Source organism: Diprion similis, chromosome 3 (genome assembly GCF_021155765.1).
Source record: "Diprion similis isolate iyDipSimi1 chromosome 3, iyDipSimi1.1, whole genome shotgun sequence".
NCBI lineage: Eukaryota > Metazoa > Arthropoda > Insecta > Hymenoptera > Diprionidae > Diprion > Diprion similis.
Genome location: NC_060107.1, coordinates 3,661,452 through 3,680,409, shown reverse-complemented (window position 1 = coordinate 3,680,409; position 18,958 = coordinate 3,661,452). Strand labels below are relative to the sequence as shown.

At 38.2% G+C, this 18,958-nt stretch overlaps 1 protein-coding gene across 1 annotated transcript in view; it reads right to left on the bottom strand.

Moving 5' to 3' along the window:
* The window catches only part of LOC124404642, a 31,592-nt gene extending 13,165 nt beyond the window's left edge, over positions 1-18,427 (bottom strand). The window contains exons 1-5 of the mRNA XM_046878977.1: positions 18,393-18,427; positions 15,625-15,704; positions 13,894-13,981; positions 12,578-12,750; positions 13-3,623 (exon numbers count right to left, since the gene is read on the bottom strand). Of these exons, the coding sequence (XP_046734933.1) occupies positions 13-3,623; positions 12,578-12,750; positions 13,894-13,981; positions 15,625-15,704; positions 18,393-18,427 (3,987 nt within the window). The remainder of the gene's footprint in view (positions 1-12; positions 3,624-12,577; positions 12,751-13,893; positions 13,982-15,624; positions 15,705-18,392) is intronic.
* Between the last annotated feature and the right edge of the window lie 531 nt (positions 18,428-18,958).

The window sequence follows — 18,958 nt, the reverse complement described above, 5'->3', positions numbered from 1 at the left end:
TGCAATACTCACTCCTTCGGCAGTGCATACGCAGCTGGTGCAAGGCGTTGGGAATCCAGATTCGCCAACGGCGACATTACGACTGCCGATTTGGCATCCGTGGCTGGTTTCTCGCCACGCGGAAAAGTCCATGTGAGGCATAGACGAGCAGGGTACTCTGGGGTTAAGGAAGTTGCTCGGAAGATCGAACGCGGCGCGTTGCATGTCCTGGTGTTGATCCATGTTCTCGCATATCACCTTGGACAGCGTCGTCTTTCTTATCTCGGCCAATTGGTGCTCCGTGAACCGAATGTTGGGGTCGTCGGTCTCGTACCAGAACCTGTCGCACTTACGGGACTGTCTGAACTGTATGGCTATGATGCAGGCGAAGGTGGGCCCGACTAAACCACCCTGAAGCGGTCGCTCGCTCATACCGCCGGGGAATAGATCGATGTCATCGACCGACGCGTAGATCCGTTTAAGCCGAGCGATAACTTCCGGTGCCATTTCTCTGGAAAGGTCGTCAAAGGTCGTCGCACGTTTCAGATTGCAAAGTGCTCTGTAGTTGTTGTACGACGGAATTCCGTGGTCTCTAGCTCTCTGTATGTTGAGAGCGATCAAATCAACACCCGAGTGAGGGATCCTCCTGTTTTCGAAAAGATGATTGGTCACCTCGCCGGTTATAAATTGATCCAGAGTCTCCATAGGCGTGGAAACAAGGCCTCTTATCATCTCGTCAATCATTCCCTGGTCGTAGAGCATGTCCGGATTGAAGAAACCGTCGCGAAGCAAAATGGGCGGATCGATATTCTGGAAGTTGGAATCCATCCTGGGCAAGTGAGGCCTGAGGAGTGAGTGTCCGATCCTGAAAGCCGCGGCTGCGAATTCGTTCAGTACACTCGGATTGCACGTGGGCGAGTAATCCTTGTAGTATCCTTGTGGCAATAGTTTCAGACCATAGAGACTAACCGCGTTCCAGCCAAGTATCCTCGGCAGAAACTCGTTGTAAACCAAGTGCTGGAGCATGGCGGCAATGATCCTTCGCGAGTGCTGGAAGAGCTTTTCACCGTCCCAATGGGGGTTCACCTGTCTGAGACCCTCCATGATTCGGTTGTGCTCGCGTACCCAGAGAGTGTGCATAACGGCGAGTGCGGGCTGCTCGGAAACGCGGCCATCACCGCCGATGAAACAGTAGCCAGATCTCGTTTTGCATTCCGGATGAGTCGGCGTTTGCGGCAAAAGATCCTTGCCGCGGTTAGGATGACGTGTGATGTTCATTCGGCCGTTGAACGTGCGAAGAATCTGGCAGACGCAATCGTTTTCACCGTATATAACCGAGCCGTCGAGGAAGGCTGTGTTCTGGTTGATCTGTTCACGGGGTCCAAGCTGTTGCTGACCGGGTAGCGACCTCATCGAGGGTATGCAGAGTCTCGCCCCAGAGGAGACGTTCACGGTTGGATAGAAATGATCGCCGGGTGGTATGGGGAACGGATTACACTCCGGATGCACGGTGCGGGCCGAGTCGCAAGATCTGCAGCTCGGTATGGACTCGTGGAAGCCCTTGTGGATCGGAGTCATGGTCATATCGTGATCAACGAACTGTGCAAACTGCATTACCATCAGAGTGTATCGGTTGTGAAGATTGGATATATCGGGGTGAATAACGGTCGAGATGACCCTGGGGTTGGGCAGAGGTATACCAGTTATGGAGTTCATCCGCGGCTTCGATACGCCGTCTTCGTAAACGGGAGGCAGAAGTCTCGCGAAGGTGGTGAGGGCAACTCCCAATTTTGGATTGCGAAGATTGTTGCAGTGCCCGCTAAGGGTTCTGAACGGGGAGGTCGGATCGCAGGGCGAGGTGTCGGGCGGACACTCGAGTTCGTCAATGGAAGTCTGGCCTTGAAGGAAGCTGGAGATGTCGACGGTCTGCAATATGTCGCTGAACTCGTTGTTGGGAAAGCCGAGAACGTTGTCTGATGAGTCGAAAATTTGTCGTTTTCTTCGACGCAGTCCATGTGCCCCGTTTATAATCTCGTTTGTCGCGAGCTCGAAGAGTATAGAGGAATTTGCTAGAAGGAGGGCGTCTCTACTGGCTTTCGAAAAACTGGCCGCGGTACCGATCGGTGATTTCGGATCAGCCGTCTTCTGCTCGAGCCACGCGTTGTACTCAAGCTGTTTTCGCACCACGAGGTCCTGCTCAGCCTTCCTCACCGCGTTGGCTATCACCTCGGGGGTCAACTCGGAGGATACCTCCTTGGCGACAACGGAGGCCATTGAATTATCGGATATCGTATCCGGGGCGGGATGTTCCCGCCACGCGGCGAGGTCGACTATACCGTGTTGGTCGCAGTTTATCTTGACATTCAGGTACGGATCCTGCTGAATAAAAGCCATTGGTTGGATTTTTGCTATTCCGGTGTTCTTGCAGATGATACCAGCCAGCGATACTCGTCTGACCTCGGCCAGCTGTTCGGCGGTAAGACTGGACGGCGGTAGATCATTCTCGTACCAAAACCTGTCCGAGTTTCTAAGCTTGATAAATTGCTCTCTGAGCAAACATCCGAAGGTCGGTCCAACGGCGGCGGCTTCGGTAGGTTTCTCGAAGGTCCCACCGACGAGCAGATCGACATCTTCAGCGGTCGCATAGAGGCGACGAAGCGCATCGACGTCGCCCTCGCTCATCGTATTCTCGAAGTCGGTGAAATTGATCATGCGATCATTGCCCGAACAGTAAGAAACAAAATGCACGTAACCAGGCACCCCGTGATCTCTGGCCACATGGATGGCCCTCTCGGCCTCGTCCCAACCTGCGTTATCTCCGCCGGGAATCCTAAGGCTCACCTGCCGAGCGGGCTTGGCAAGAAGCTCTTCGATACTGACGGATCCGTTGTTGAGCGAGAGAAGCGCGCGCAGAGCGCCAAACGCGACGGAGTCAAAGACGCCACCGCGATTGGTCGACGAGTACCCGGAGTAAAACCCATTCCTCACCGGCTTCAAATCGGCGTTGACGAACGCAGCCTCACCGAGAATGCTTGGTACGAATTCGTTGATCGTGACGTGTTGAAGTTCGGAAACGACTATGCGCCGTGCCTCCAGGAAGATCTTCGCGTCCTCCCAGTGATCGTTAACCTCGGCGAGGCCGTCGGCCAGGCGATTGTGCTCGAGGAAGAGGGCGCGGTAAAGGGCACCGAGCGCCGTGCCGTCTCCGCATTTTTTGCAGGCGGCCAGGCTGACCCTTCCTTGGGAGTAGGTCCTGATGGCGTGAAGGTCCTGGTCGGTGTTCCCATAGAGATCGGAACCGTCAAGGTACCCGGACACGGCGTTCATCTGCTCCCTGGTCTCGAATTTGCAGCTGGTCGCGGTAAGGGTCGGCAGCGAACGGGTGTAGTTTCTGCACACTTCATTCGTCCCGGTTTCGCTCCAGGTCGAGTAGCACTCGGCGTGCTTTGCGCCGTTTACACCGCAACAATCAATCCCGCCTCGATTAATCGTCTCGGCTATGTCTCGCATCAATAATTCCGCCCACACACCGGTCAAGCTGGCCAGTCCCTCATGGTGTGCAGAGTCGCGCCGAAGGGAAGATACAACCTCGAACGGCATCGGCAATGCGTGAGTTCCTACCGACTGTCTCGGCTTGCTGATTCCTGAAAAACAAATCATGCTCGGTCAAATAATTGCTCGAATAATTCAGGGGAATTTTAATGCTACCGAGTTATTCTTGTTACGGTAATTTAGGGGCTGCAGCTACGCCTTGTTGAATGCAACCCGTTACGCAGTAATGCGGTTAGGTGAAATACCGCCTTATTTCATGCAACTTAGCACGCATCCGTGCTAATGTATTAGAGAATATATAGGCAGTAAATTGAAGCGAAATCGTCTCGATACATCCATTTGGTAAAGTATAGTTGATTAAGAATGAATCGACTCGATTTACAGGATATAGTATTTCCAGTGAAAAAGGTTAACGACCGGTTGATGATCGCATATTATATATAGCCGGATTTTTTTAAGCTATATTCTTCGATAATACTCTGGCAAATCAACCGCCAGCGAATGTTTAATCTGTGCAGTATGATAATTGAGCTCGTTAGAAGGATCTGATAAAACGATTTCGAACTGAATATCCCGCGGTGTTTTGATACCGCGTTTCAAAGTCGTTGAGTAATGTAGTCACGGGTTTGGCTAGCCTGCAATTAAAATGAAAGTTTGGAACATCTTTCGCACGAATTATAATCACCGCCACGCCGTTGCTTTTGCTCTTGCCAAAGTTACGCAATAAGCATCGGTTTTCAAATCCTGGGAGCAGTAGCAGTAGCAGCAGTAGAATTAACAGTGGCAGACTGTGACTATCTCATTATCGCTAAAAAGTGTTTCGTAAAAACTATGTACCAGACTAATATAGTGTGAAACGGAATTGCTCAATACGCGTCCTCGCAATAAATGCCAGAAAAAGAGGTAGAAAAAGAAACCGAAAAATGAAGCGAAATAAACAAATATCAGAGGTATCATAAAAATAATCAGTAGCTTGGCACATGCAAGAATCGTATATGACATCCTTGTACATATACCTCGATCCTAATTAAAAACCTTGCGAAATCATCAAATGATAAGAATTAAGAAGCAGCAAAGAGAGAGAAAGAATATATAGGAAATAAAAGAGCGGGAAAGGAGAAAAAAATAAGAAAAAACGAATCAACTTATTACGTAATATTTTCTAATTTAACATTCCTTGAAAGTTATAACGCCCTGCGCGAAAATTAAAAAATAAGTCCTCACGTCCCATTTGCAGAGATTCTTGAAAGGCACGTGACGAGAGCTTTATAACAACCGGTTAATTATAAATTATAAATTATAAAGTGAGAGGTGAAATTATGCAAAACACATCCGAGGCGACGGCAATTGCAACTCTGTAAGAGGTCCTAATGGCAAGCCGTGGAATGAAGATGAGTTTAAGTTGCGAAACAAGTGGACATAAAACAACAACGTTCCTAATTATCATTCTCAGCTAGCAGTATTTACTTCACGCCGAGTTGTGTGGTAATGAATTTGGTTCGGAAACAACGCCATTGTGTGTGTGTGTGTGTGTGTGTGTGTAGAATGCTGTAAAATAAAAACGCTCATTTTTCCCCGAATCGAATTAAACCGCTATCGATCAATGCCACGTTTCAAGTGAACGTGTGGAAATTTTCGTCTCTTTCAATCGAATTCTATACACAACGTTTGAATAATTTACAACTCCAGGTTAAGGCTACACCGACATTATACGGTCGGTATAATGTATAACGTATTAGGAATTGCAATCGCCTGTACTTTCCTAAAATCGTATATACACACATATAGGAATTCCATTGTAAATCTATGCTAATACCAGTGCACGGCGCTGCTGCTGTTATATCGTTGCTTCAGTGAAAGTTTACACAAATTCGATTAGAGAACGTATATCGCGGCACGTTTTCAGCTTGTCGTAAGACCTTTCGAAAATATTTTAGAATTTTTCCATTCTCTTTTCTCTTCGATTTTCATCACCTTTCGCAATTGTCTTCGCTTTGGAAATAAAAGAAAAATTAAAAACAGATAACTGAATACATCGAATCGATGAAACTAATCATAGTCCCCATTACGATCTTGCAGCAGCAGCAGCAGCAGCGAGTTCCTGTGCCGCATATAAAGTAAAAACCATCTATCAAAACGCCTGTTTATATTACAATCTAATTACTCTCCCACATAATCTTTTCATTTTATTTTTACCACATTCATTATATTCTTGGACAGTCGGTGTAATAATAATCTTGCCGCGAGTTTCACGGGGTTATTAGGAAATTCTATTCACACGCCCCCGTGTCTCGTGCGTGTACCGAGCTCGTACATCATCGTTACTGAATCTTCCATAATAATCCCTGCACGCATCTCTCGATACCTTTTATATACATACATAGATAGATATTATATACACATTACGAGAAGTATTTAATTTCTTCCGCGAACGGCCCATGCAATTCACTTTCATTGCCTCATTTCACTCTGTATACATACATACATACCATATACGTAGGCGTCTAATATACCGTGTCTATATAGGTAAAAAAATTCCATGTCGTAACCTCATTACACTTTATTTACAACTTCAAACGATCTTTGTTACTTCGTATGATCCAAAAATACCCGGAGTAACATGTTTACGTTAAATTTTTATAGTTTTCTCGATTTTACATTCGCCATATTGGATTTAGAAATGATCATTTTCTGACTTCAGATTCGTGATCAGCGATGCCAAAAAACCTCGAGTAACAAGTTTAGGTTAAATTTTTATAGCTTTTCAATTTTCCATCCGCCATATTGAATCCGCCATCTTGGATTCAGAAATGATGAATTTTCGGCTTTACATTCGTGATCAGCGAGGCTAAAAACCGCCGAGTAACAAAACTCAGGCGAAAATTTTTAGTTAAGAAATGTGAATGTCACTAAAAGGGTTAATTTCTTGCTTTTTATCGGCATTAACGATTTTCCCACGCATTTTATCCGCCTCGTCTCTCTTATCCGGTCGCTTGAATTATGCAGCTGAGGTTTTTACCGGTTTTACAGATCACGGTACACCGACAATATTCGCATTTATGTATATCCCGCAGCCCGATGCCTTCGCAGCATGTTTACGAAAGAATTAATGAAACTCGAAAGTTCTCCACAGTTCTATACCTACGCGCGGCTGTATTGCCGATTATTCAACGTTACACCCGGTTGCAGGTGTAACGTAAAATTTGTCCACCCATTTTCTTGCTCTCTTTTCATTGCTTGTTCCATTTTCCCAACCGGTTAAACCAACGCGAACGGTGCAAAAGATTATTGCCTGATTTATGTAATCCACGTGTAACCGTTCATTAATTCGTCAAAATTTCAATTTTATTCATCCAATTCGTTCAGCAGCTGCAGCCGAGTTTAAAATTTCACAGGAACTTTTTTCATCCCAAGAAAACTAAGAACATCAGAATATGATTTAGGATTAGGAACTGAAGTTGCGTTAGAAGTTGAAGAATGAAAAAAAATATATATATAATAAAATAACGAAAAGAAAACAGACAACGAGAATGAGAGTATAGACAAAAGATACCGGTGTTCCTGTTTAGCTCGTTGAACCACTCGGGAATGGAGAAAGTTTGCGATCATGATGGTACGAGAGAGAAAGAGAAAGAAAGAGAGAGAGAGAGAGAGAGAGAAAGAAAAGTGCCGGTACGACAGCTCAACAAATATGTATAAAGAATTTCACACATTCTCGCGGTAGAAAAAAAAAAATCACCAGGCACGTAAAATATCAGCAATGATCAAGGAAGAAAAGTACATTGAGAGAGAGAGAGAGAGAGAGAGAGAGAGAGAGAAAAAAAAATTAAACCACCGGGGTCAAGTGATATATATTTATTATATTATAAAGAGTTATTTTCATCGAAAGAAGTAGATTTTTACTTTCTTTTCTTATTTTTTGTGGTTACAATTATTAGCGGTCCATTAAGCGAAATTAAACGATTCGAGCATTTTTTTGCAGTAAGAATCAAAATGTGTGTGTGTGTGCGTGTGTGTGTTGTTTCTCACTAATCTCGACATTCGCAAAAAAGTTTCCGGGGAATAGGTAACATATGTTTATACATATAAATATATATGGTAAAATGTAGTTTAAAAAACTTTGCGAGTAAACATCATCTGTGAAAAAATGTAAAATTTAGTAAATTAAGAAGATCGTAATTATCAACGTATAAGTAGCATAATATCTTTGAATTCCGTTATCCAAAAATCGACTAATTATTTTGCAATGTTTTTCAACGTTTACAAAATTCTTTGTGACCGAAGTGTGAAAATTTAAAAAAAATTTTTTTACCGATCAAAGATAAAAACGAAAAAATTCAATGATCGTTCTGTCGAATAAAACAATATATATATATATAAGAATACATATTTGTTTTTTTTTTTCAAGAAAAACCGTTGCATTTTGTTTTTTTACAAATAAATTGATGGAAAAATTGGTGAGAAATTATTTATACCGTTAAATTAAAGTAGGTACACCTTGAGAAAATCGTGCGAAAGAAATTTTAATTGGAGTAAGTATATGTGTGTGTGTAATTACATTCAGGTGTAAATGCAGCCCGCATACACAATTCCCGGAAGTATTTTGAGGATCTTTCCTTTCAGTGCAACGCTAATTGCACTAACAAGAAAGGTGCAGTACACGTTGTTTTTTTTTACGTATACATGATACGATATAATCACTACAAAACTCTTCATCGACGACCTACTTTCCACAAATTTATATCCCCATACATACATACGAACATACATACATACACATCACACATCTATATGTATACTATACATATATTGTATCATTAATATGGTGTAACAAGTGTGAAACAAGATGAAGATTACATTTTCTAATCTCTTTCCCTAAATGCCGGGAAAAATTCTGAAATTTGTTCGTTAACTTTTTTTTTTTTTATCGTTAGGTAAAACGGAAATAATAAAAATTGCCCGAAGATTCGCAAAATTAAAATATGTACGTTCAACCTCGACGATTTAGTACATACTTGTCTAATTTACAAATTCTAATTTACTACAGTCGTTATTTATTTATTTATTCATTTTTTTTTTTATATTTACTACCAAAAACTCCACTTTATGCAATATTATGTTTTTTCAAATTAACGATTTAGGCCCCGTAATTTTTTGTAAATTTTGTCAGTACCTTTTCCCCAATTTCACGTAAAAATCTTTTTCGTTTTTAATCACTCTCTTTTAATTACAAATTAAAATCAAAATATTACAACGTAAATATCCAAGGTGGTTACAAATTTTTGGGAAAAAAAATTCCACGACATTCCCAGTTTTTCCAGTACCTACCTAAAAGTATTAATTTTCCCCGACATTTTACCTCTCAGCTCTAGTAAGTTACTAATAGTAAAACCTATAAATCGTTCAACTTACTGACTCTATATTCGTTTAAAATTCAATTCGAATTAAGAAAAAATATAACTTCAGTTTCAGCCGATTTGTTTTCTCGATAAAAAAAAAAGTAAACTTATTACCTCAAAAACTCATTTCTAATTCCCATGATAAAAATGTGACATTATCAGTTTGTTCCACCTCTAAATTAAAAATCCCCTGACACTTCCACGTTTTTCAAATTTTCCAGGTCGATGGCCACCCCCTGAATATTTCATAAATTTATATACATATACATACATACTATAAACTCTCTCACGACAAATTACAAAAACATTCTCGTTGTTGCATCCACGGTATAAGTATACGTACGTACAATATAAAGTTACATTTACGTCGTCAGTTTTATTCCGCATCACCATATATGATGATATATATAATACATACTACGTATACATAGTATATATATATATATGTATAATGAACTTTACACATCGCTTCTTGTCCTGAATTTTTTATGAATGAACGACCTTTCGGCTGTAGAATAAATGAAAATAATTGCATTGAAGCAGGTGTGCACTTCAAGGTCTATACACAACACATAATAATGCGTCGTCGTTCTTAATAATTTCTCTAGTATACATATAACTTCGTTTACAATAACACTAATTATAAGTTCATATGAAAATTCGAAAGGGTCCAGGAAGGAAGGAAGTAGAAAAGAAGAAAAGTGAATAAAAAATGAAAAAGAAAAGATCAACTTAAGAAAAAAAAAAAAAAAAAAAAAAAAAAAAAATAAGAAGAAGAAGAAGAAAAAGAAATCCTTTGCAACCTTAAGCGTCGTACGTCGTCGTCGTACGTCGTCGTTTCCCCCTGCAGATACCTATACCGAGCGAAAGAAAGAAAGACATTTCACTTATATTTTGAGGTCAGCACACGCGGACTCGCGAGTCTCGTGACCGCCGTTATTGGCTACGTGTATTTAATACGGGTATACATATATGTATATATATATATATATATATATATATATATATATATATATATATATACACACAATGTATTTGTGTGTGTATGGGGTATGCCGGCGAGGCGAACCCGCTTACTTACTTTCTTTGACGTTCTTACTTTCATACCTACTTTCGTTTCGTATCGCGCGTTCGAAAATAAAATCGACGTCGAACTTCGACGGACGATGATGTTGCTACTGCTGTTGCACTGCAACGACTAACCTGCCTTGCCCATTATTGCTGTAACGATCGATTTTTTTCGTTTCTCTTATTGGTTTGTTTGTTTGTTTGTTTGTTTTTTTTTTGGGGTTTTTCCTTTTTTTCTGTTTTTTTTTTTTTTTTTTTCTCGTGGTTTCGTTTTGTTCGTTTTTTTCTTCTACAAACCTGCGACACTTTCGTCGGCGATTACGCGATACGCGCGGTTGTTTTGAGAAGCGATGATGCTTTTTTTTTTTTTTTTGTTTCTGATTTGTTTTTCGCTTTTTTTTACGGGATTTTTTCTTGTTGCTCCTACAAACTTGTAACAGTTTCGTCGGCGATTTTACGTGATATGCACATAGTTGGCGCGGGGGACGATGATTTTTTTTTTTTTTTTTTTTTCTTCTTCTTTGAACAACAATTTTTTACAATCAGTATCGATCGAAAGCGATGGATTTTCTTCTATATCGTTTTTCTGTTACTTGTTTATTTATTTGTTTTTATTTTTTACACCCACAATTTCATGCAAACGATTTTTTACAGGCAAAGCTGTATCGAATATCAGGGAAAATTGATGTAGTACCACATTGGTGTAATCTAGAAGTCTGTTCTTACGATCTTTGAGGTAAAATGAAATTAGTCGATAATAAACAATTATTATTAGTAGGAAAATTTTGTTCGATAACAAAAAAATAAGGATAAAGAAAAAATTAAAAAAAAAAAATTTTGAAAAAACAACAAACAAAAAAACAAACAAATGTAAGTTATAAGTCAGGTGAAATACAAATAAACAGTATCGTAACGAATGAAGATGAAGATGAAGAAGAAGGAATCGGAATTGGAATAGTCCGATTGTCATTGGCATTTTTCAGTTGTAAATATCGTATGGAATGACCCTTACATATTCTCTACCCTGAAACGTCAATTCATTCACTCTCTATTTTCCTGAGTAACACACACACACACACACACTGGGATTATTGGCATTCAGGCGATGCGCCGATTTGTAATTTATATATATATATATAAATATATCGTGTATCCATGAGAAAAGTGCACACTTTATGCGCATGCGTCAAGACGTTTGAATTTTATTGGCCGGCAGTTATCACGTGATTTAACAGCCGGCGCAATACCAATCGCGACTGTCAGAAATGTCCCTAGGAGACCACAGCTAACAGTGGGTTCCTAGGGACATTTTCTCTGTCTAGGGACAGTAAAATTCAATAACAAATATATATATATATATATATATATATATATATATGTATGTGTATATAAAAATCTGTACACATATTTTTATCGAAAATAATCTATGGATAGACAGACTTTATAAAATAATGTTATTCTTTTAATTAGCCGGGACGCGTACCTGACTACCTACCTACCTTGTGCAATTCATGTATACTATGTATAGTATATATATATATAAACAAATGCGTGCTTAGGCATAGGTATGTCATATAAATTCCGACGACGATTTACGATTATTAGGCATTATAAGGTAGGATGCACGCACGTACGCACGCACGCACGCACGCACGCACTGGGATTTTCACTTTCCCTTCTTGACCCACTGCTCGCATGCCTGCCGCATTATATCGAACACGACATTCGTTTCTAATCGTAAGATATGCACAAAGTATGATTAGCATTTCCGATTTACGATCCGCTCTCTTCTTAATTCACTTATTTTCTTCCCGCATTATTTTAAAACAAATATTCCACTTCCGGCTTGTATTGATATTACGACTTATCTGTCGAGTTCAGATTATCAGACTTGTTTCGATCAATCAATCAATTATCAGATTGACAGTTGTTTTGAACAAGGATATGGTATAACGTATAACGGTGGTTAAGTTGGTGTTGTTTTTATTTATTTTTTATTTTTTTATTTTGTAGAATGAAAAGAAAACTTGGTAATAAATTTAGTAAAAATTATTCAGTAATTAATTGTATATTTAGATAAATGTTCAACATATTTCCTTGCGGTTTTTCTTTATATTTCTGATAGTGTACTGATAGCGTACTTGGATTTAAAAAAAATCCAAGATGGCGATACAATATGGAGGACGAAAATTTGAAATTCGATCGAATCCGGAGAAAAAATTCTGTCCAGAGGTTTTTGGGGTCGCTGATTAAGAATTTGTGATCAGATTTACAAAATTTAGTACGGCGAATCTAATCAGCGATCCCGAAAACCCCTGAATCGAGTTTTTTGACCGTATTCCATGAAATTTGAAATTTTCGTCCCCCATTTTGGACGCGCCATCTTGAATTTTTTAAATCTGATTTCAGATTCGTAACCAGCAACTCCGAACACCTTTACACGTAGAGATTTTTGACCGTATTCGATGTCATTTGAAATTTTCAGCCGCCATATTGCATCCGCCATTTTGAATTTTTTAAATCTATGCGTCCAGCAGCTAACGCAGAAGAGAAAAATGAAAAGCAAAAGAGAGACTCACCATCGGCATAGGCAGGTCCGATTAGCCTGAGCATAGGCGATCCTCTCGCACCCCAAGCCGGATGTCGAACGTTATTGCAAGCTCCGGATGGCGCCCGATACATGCTTGGTGGGCAAGGCCTTTCCGGTCGAACTCGACACGGCGATCCATCGGGTCCGATTCTGTCCTCCAGCCTGACGATAAGAAAGAAAATTAGGAAAAACAATTTCATAAACAATCTTTCCACAATAGTGTAGTATATACCGTACGTACAAGAGAAAAGTGCGCCTCTTATGCGCGTGCGTAAAGTCGTTCGAATTTTATTGGCCGAGAGAGAAAATGTCCCTAGACAGAGAAAATATCCCTAGACAGAGAAAATGTCCCTGGACAGAGAAAAAGTTACTAGACAAAGAAAATGTCCCTAGACGCCCACCGTTATCTGTGGGCTCCTAGGGACATTTTCTGACAGTCACGATTGGCATTGCGCCGGCTGCTCAATTAGGCGGTAACTGCTCAATTTTTTTAGTTTCGAAAGAAAAGTAAGACGAGAAGAAATCGAAAGTACACATATGTAACGTGTAACGTTTAATTTTATAACAATAACGTTTGTAATATGTATTGTACGAATAATTTTCTCTCAAAACGGATCGTCGAAGGCAAAAACGATGACGATAGTCTTTCCGATCCATCTGCTGTGCAGGTGCGTTCCATGAACAACAAAAACAACAACACCAAGAGTAAAATCAATGATACAGCCCGCAGCGAACTAAAGCTGATGTTATAATTATTTTTACGAACTACGGTACGAAAAGTTTTCCCCTGCACATGCGATTAGTCTAGGACCCGATGAGTTATATAATATTACGTATCTAACTAGGTACGATGAATTTTGATAAAAAAAAAAAAAAAACAAACAAGCAATTATTATACACCAGTATTTATACATGGTATTGCAGAAGTTTTCTCCAAAACTCGACTTTCACAGATTATAAAACCGTCTAATATTAATAAAAAAAAGTGTCGTGATAATTGCAGAAAAAGAAAATAAATAAATAAAATAATCACCTACTCATGGATATAATAATATATTAATATTGCAGTAAAATTTGATGAAAAAAAAAAACAGGAGAGAAAAAAAAAGGAAGAAACGATAAAAAAAAAAATCAAGTCAACAAACCAGGAAAAATTACGAATATATATTATATATATATACATATATGTGTGTATTCTAGAAAGTTCTCTCCATAATTACAGGGTAGTAGAAAACCCCGGTTTTAGGTATATCTAGATAAATGTGTATTAAGGCATGCTCGAGATTTTCAAGTTTATCAACTCACCAAGTACGGGATTGGTAGGCCTGTTTTTCAGCTTCCAGCGCCGCCACAGCCCTCGCCTGGAGATCGTTGTCAAGATTGGCGACGTATTCTGAAATTTGCGATATAAAAATTTATAAACATAAGACACACGTTCTATTACACAAATAAGAATAAAACGAATGTTGAAACATAGCTATAATATTGATATTAAAAAAATTTATCCTCTATCGATTGAAAATTTTCATTCCACGGTGTGTGTAAAAGTCGAATTTAAAAAAAAAAAAAATTTTTTATCTCTTAGTGAGAAAATAAGCGACAGCGAGAGAGAGAGAGAGAGAGAGAGAGAGGAACAAGTTTTTGCTGAAAGAAAAAAAAAAATAAAAAAACCTCGTTTCGGGTCAACGATATTAACGGGGCGGCATAAATCTCGTTATATGTGCACGTGACGCATGGTTTTTGGTGTAAAAAAAATTGCGTTATAACCGGTACAAAAGTTAAACAATAGGATCCTTACGCTAATTTCCATCATCCAAGTAGGTACGTATGAGTTTGCACGGTTGCATATATATATATATATATATATATATATATATATATATATATATATTATTCACTGTGTTTTATGCATATCTGTACAAGTTATGACCTCTCGTGGGATTCGTCCCACACTATTGTGTGTGTGTGTGTGTGTGTGTTTCTGTGCACAGCAATGGTAATGAGAACATTCGCCTGAATTTTTCACGTTTTCTTCTTTTCTCTCTCTCTCTTTTTCTTTTTCTCTCTCTCATCTCATCGGCTCGCTTATTCATTTATTATGTATACCTAAATACCACGCAATTTGCAATAAAAATTTTCATCAATGCCTTTCCCAGAATATATATATATATATATATATATATACATATATATAAATTGAACGTGAGAATTATATATTGCAAATTGTATGCGTATTTGTATAATACAGAAACGCTGCGTACCTGCACATTATAGAATGGATGATTTTTAATAACATCGATATTACATAATTAAAATTATTCGTGACAGAAGAAGATAAATTTTTTTTCTTCTAAAAAACCGCATGAAACAATAGTGCAAATTTTTTCTTATTTGCACAGTTTAGTTAATTTTATTTCAATTGCAATTATCATTGAATTTCTTTTTTATTTCTTCTTACGGTAACACATATTTTTTATCGAATTGATAATTTCATAAGAATTTTATTATTCTAGTCTGGTGCGAATTCTGGAATTATTATAAATGTAAATATTATTATTATTATTAATAATAATAATAATGAAAATACGAAAATAAGTACGGCATACAAAAATAACTTCGTATCCTACTTGTTAGACTCTCATTATTACCAGAGGTATGAATAAATTTTTATTCAAACGTTGCACTGAACCCGTGAATCGTTGATGACGATTTTGAATATTCGCAAAGTTATGAAAAACACGACGTATAATAATAATAATAATAATAATAATGCATAAAACAAAATAAACAATTTATGTTCGCGAGATTGTGCATTTATGAAAATTTTGAGTCGACAAGAATTGTTATAAAAAAAAAAAGAAGGTGAATGAAAAAATTTCCTTGCATTTATATGATCTATATCCGTGATATAGTGTAATAAGATCGTTCACTTATTACGTAGCAATAATAAAAAAAAAGCCGGGCAAATACGATTGTAACGTAATTAACGAAATAAATAAATAATAACTAATAATTTATTATCGTTGTTAAACTTACCGGAAACATTGTACTGAAAAACAGCTGGTGAAATAGCAGCCGCGATGTAAAACAGGGCAAAAATGAGGCCGACTGTAGCCCTGTAATCAAAAACAATAAAAAAAAAAACCAGAATTAAATAAATGAATAAATATAACCAACAGAGTGAATAACCGCGGATGAATAAACATGCGTATAAATAAATTTCTCCGATTAACTCGAGAGACGTATTATTATTTACCGTGAGATGCGATAATGACACGTTTGTTTATAACAATATAATACGTGACCGAGAATTTTCGCCAGATTAATTATCATCGCGTGGTTTATTCCGATCGAGCTCATTATGTAAATAAACAAAGCTCCGTATTTAGCTCGACTATCGTATACGGCTGTATAAAAAACAAAATCAAAATCATGAAAATAAAAAGAAAAAAAAAAAAAAAAAAGGAAAAGGAAAAGGAAAAGAAATTCATCCATGCCTGTATAAGTATAATAATTATAATGGCACCGTGAACATTTAAATGGACGATTTGAACCCCGTCGATGGGTACGTTGACACGCTTTCGAAATGACATTATTGATCACACCGAGATCCTTGCGCTAGAATTTATCTAGTCAAAAAACTTTCATCGATGATCCGAATCGCTTCCAGCGTCTGTAATGATCTAACTAATATATATATATATATATATATATATATATATATATATATATATATATATATATATATATATATACTTGTTTCTTAAAAATTAAATATTTCAATTGTAAAGATACATGAATACAAAAATATTATTAATGTTGATAACGAGTATCGAAAAAAATAAAAAATAAAAATAAATAAAGAAAATTAAGCCACGGGGGTGAGGAGGAGGGGGGAGTAAAATCGAAATTCTTTCCCGCAATTACTGTAATGGGATTTTGATTTTGGATAGATATTAATGTGTTATAATTTTCTTAACTATATATATATATATATGTATATATATATATATATAGCTGCGGGACATCGTTGATTCCTCAAAATTGAAAGCCTCTATTTGAGCTTGTGTTTTAGTGTGAATAGGGTTATTCGATCGTTAGCGTGAAGGTGATAATATAAACCGCCGTGTCGTCTAACTGGTTGAAAATCGAAAGTAGACATGTAGGTAGGTAGGTAGGTAGGTAGGTAGGTAGGTGAAGATACTTGGATCTGAGCAGGTAAGGTACAAGTTAGAACGGACGAATCGAGACGTAGTATAGATAATAGATATACATACACTTGAGGTTAGGAGGGGAAAAAAACGCTGAAACAAATACGAGATGAAATGTATACATTTAGATTGAAAAATAGTGCAAACTGAAACCAAACGATATATACGTACTCACGAGTGGAATAGAAAGAAATTTTTTTGGTTATTCTAAAAACGAAGAAATAATTTTAAACATCAAATTTTTATAGATATCTTCTTGACTAAGAATTTATCATAATTTTTACAAATTACAAATTCAGATTCGTGATCAACGATTTTTAAGTCCTTGGCTATCATATTACACGAAAATAAGACGATCTTTTTTTTCATTCTGAATCATTATAACGGATCCACTATTTTAAATTTTGGAGAGATTTCATCATTTTCATTTGATCGTCTAGAATTTTATCTAAGTAATTAAATTGAAAAAGTGCCTAAACGATCGCGGAGCCAAAATCTGATCGATTCTACCTTCAGAAAACATTTGAAAACTTTTCATTTTCCTGACGATTACTAGGAACTCCGTTTTCCTCTAAAAACAACGAAACTGTGAGTTAATGAAAAGAAAATTTGTTAGAATATCAGCGGTAACAAATCCGTTCTTATCGCAAAGAATTTAGAAAAAAAAAAGAAAAAAAAAAAAAAAAAAAAAAAACACAATCCATTTATCCGTTACTTAAAAAAAACTTGCAAAACAGCAAAAAAAAATAACACCGTTCTCTCGTCGAAACGACAGAAACTTTTCCCCCTTAATCGATTCAACCTCGTGAGAGGAACGAGTCGTGACTTTCAAACCTCTACGATCGGTCGCCTTTTCCCTTCATCGTCAAACGACCTACACATACCGAAGCATCCTGCCTCGGCCAACCACGTTTTTGTTACCAAGTCGGCATTTGTTGCAAACGATAAATATAACTCTTCCGACGATCTCTCCCGTGCACCCAACTCGATTGGGGTGAGAAGAGTGAGACCAGAGCAGTGAGAGGCACTCTAATGTCCCTCCTCGACTTCCTGTTCTGATCCGTTCACCCAGTGATCGCCATGATCACAGCCGCAGCAGACGCCGAAGGGGTTTTGAAACAAGAGACAAGACAAGACAAGTCCAGGGTCCTGGTATAAGCTTGGGCCACCGGTCCCGGGGCCTGAGGCAGCAACACACTTGACGAGTCACGTATAATGCGGACTGTTTCTCACTCCGAGACCATTTCAAGAAGGAACAACGCCAAGCTGTGTGTGTATGTGTATGTGTGTGTGTGTGAATTATGTACCTTTCATTTCACGGTACATTCGCGGTTAAATACGGTAGCCGTTCTCCGCACACAATTAATAATATATATATATATATATGTATATGTATATAATAGTATATGTATCTATATAGTTGTAGAGCAGGTAAGTCCAATGCCAAGGTGCAATGCCGACACACCTAGGTATTCTTAGGTATAGGTATATAGGTATACGTGTCGTGTAGTAGGTACTCGACTGCATGTGGATCGTGATTCTCTTTCTTTTTTCACCCTCGGGACACTGGTCGACAAACAGCGTTGTACCTACCTATCATTGACTTGGGAATCTAACGTGTCACGCATGTTGTCGATATGCACTCGTGCATTTGTTTTTGGGTTTCATAAAAAATAAATTTACGATTTTCCCCCGTGGCAACCGCGACTGAAGCTTGTTTAGATTGAAAGAGAGATTTTGTGGAAAGAAGAGCGTTCCAAGTTACGTGGATGATTGAGATCGTTTGATTTTTTACTTTTTTTCACATTTTTTTCGAATTCGCGAAGAAACGCGTTGCAGCATTTCAATTATTATTTCTTTCCTGATATTTATAAGCGACACAAAGATCACGATCCATAACACGAGGATTTATCGTTCGGGAATCTTATTCTCCTGAATTAAAAGTTCATATTGAATTTTAACTATTTTATGATGTTGAATTAATAATGAAAGAGTCGTCAGATCCGTTTCTCCGGCGTCAACTGGAAACTTGATATTACAAGTCTGGGTCTTTTTTGTAACGTAAATTGATGCTACGATCGATGTGAGCGATAGGAAAAAATTTTTATTCACAACGCTTCGTGATTGTGAAAAAATATATAAGAGTGAAAAATCAACCG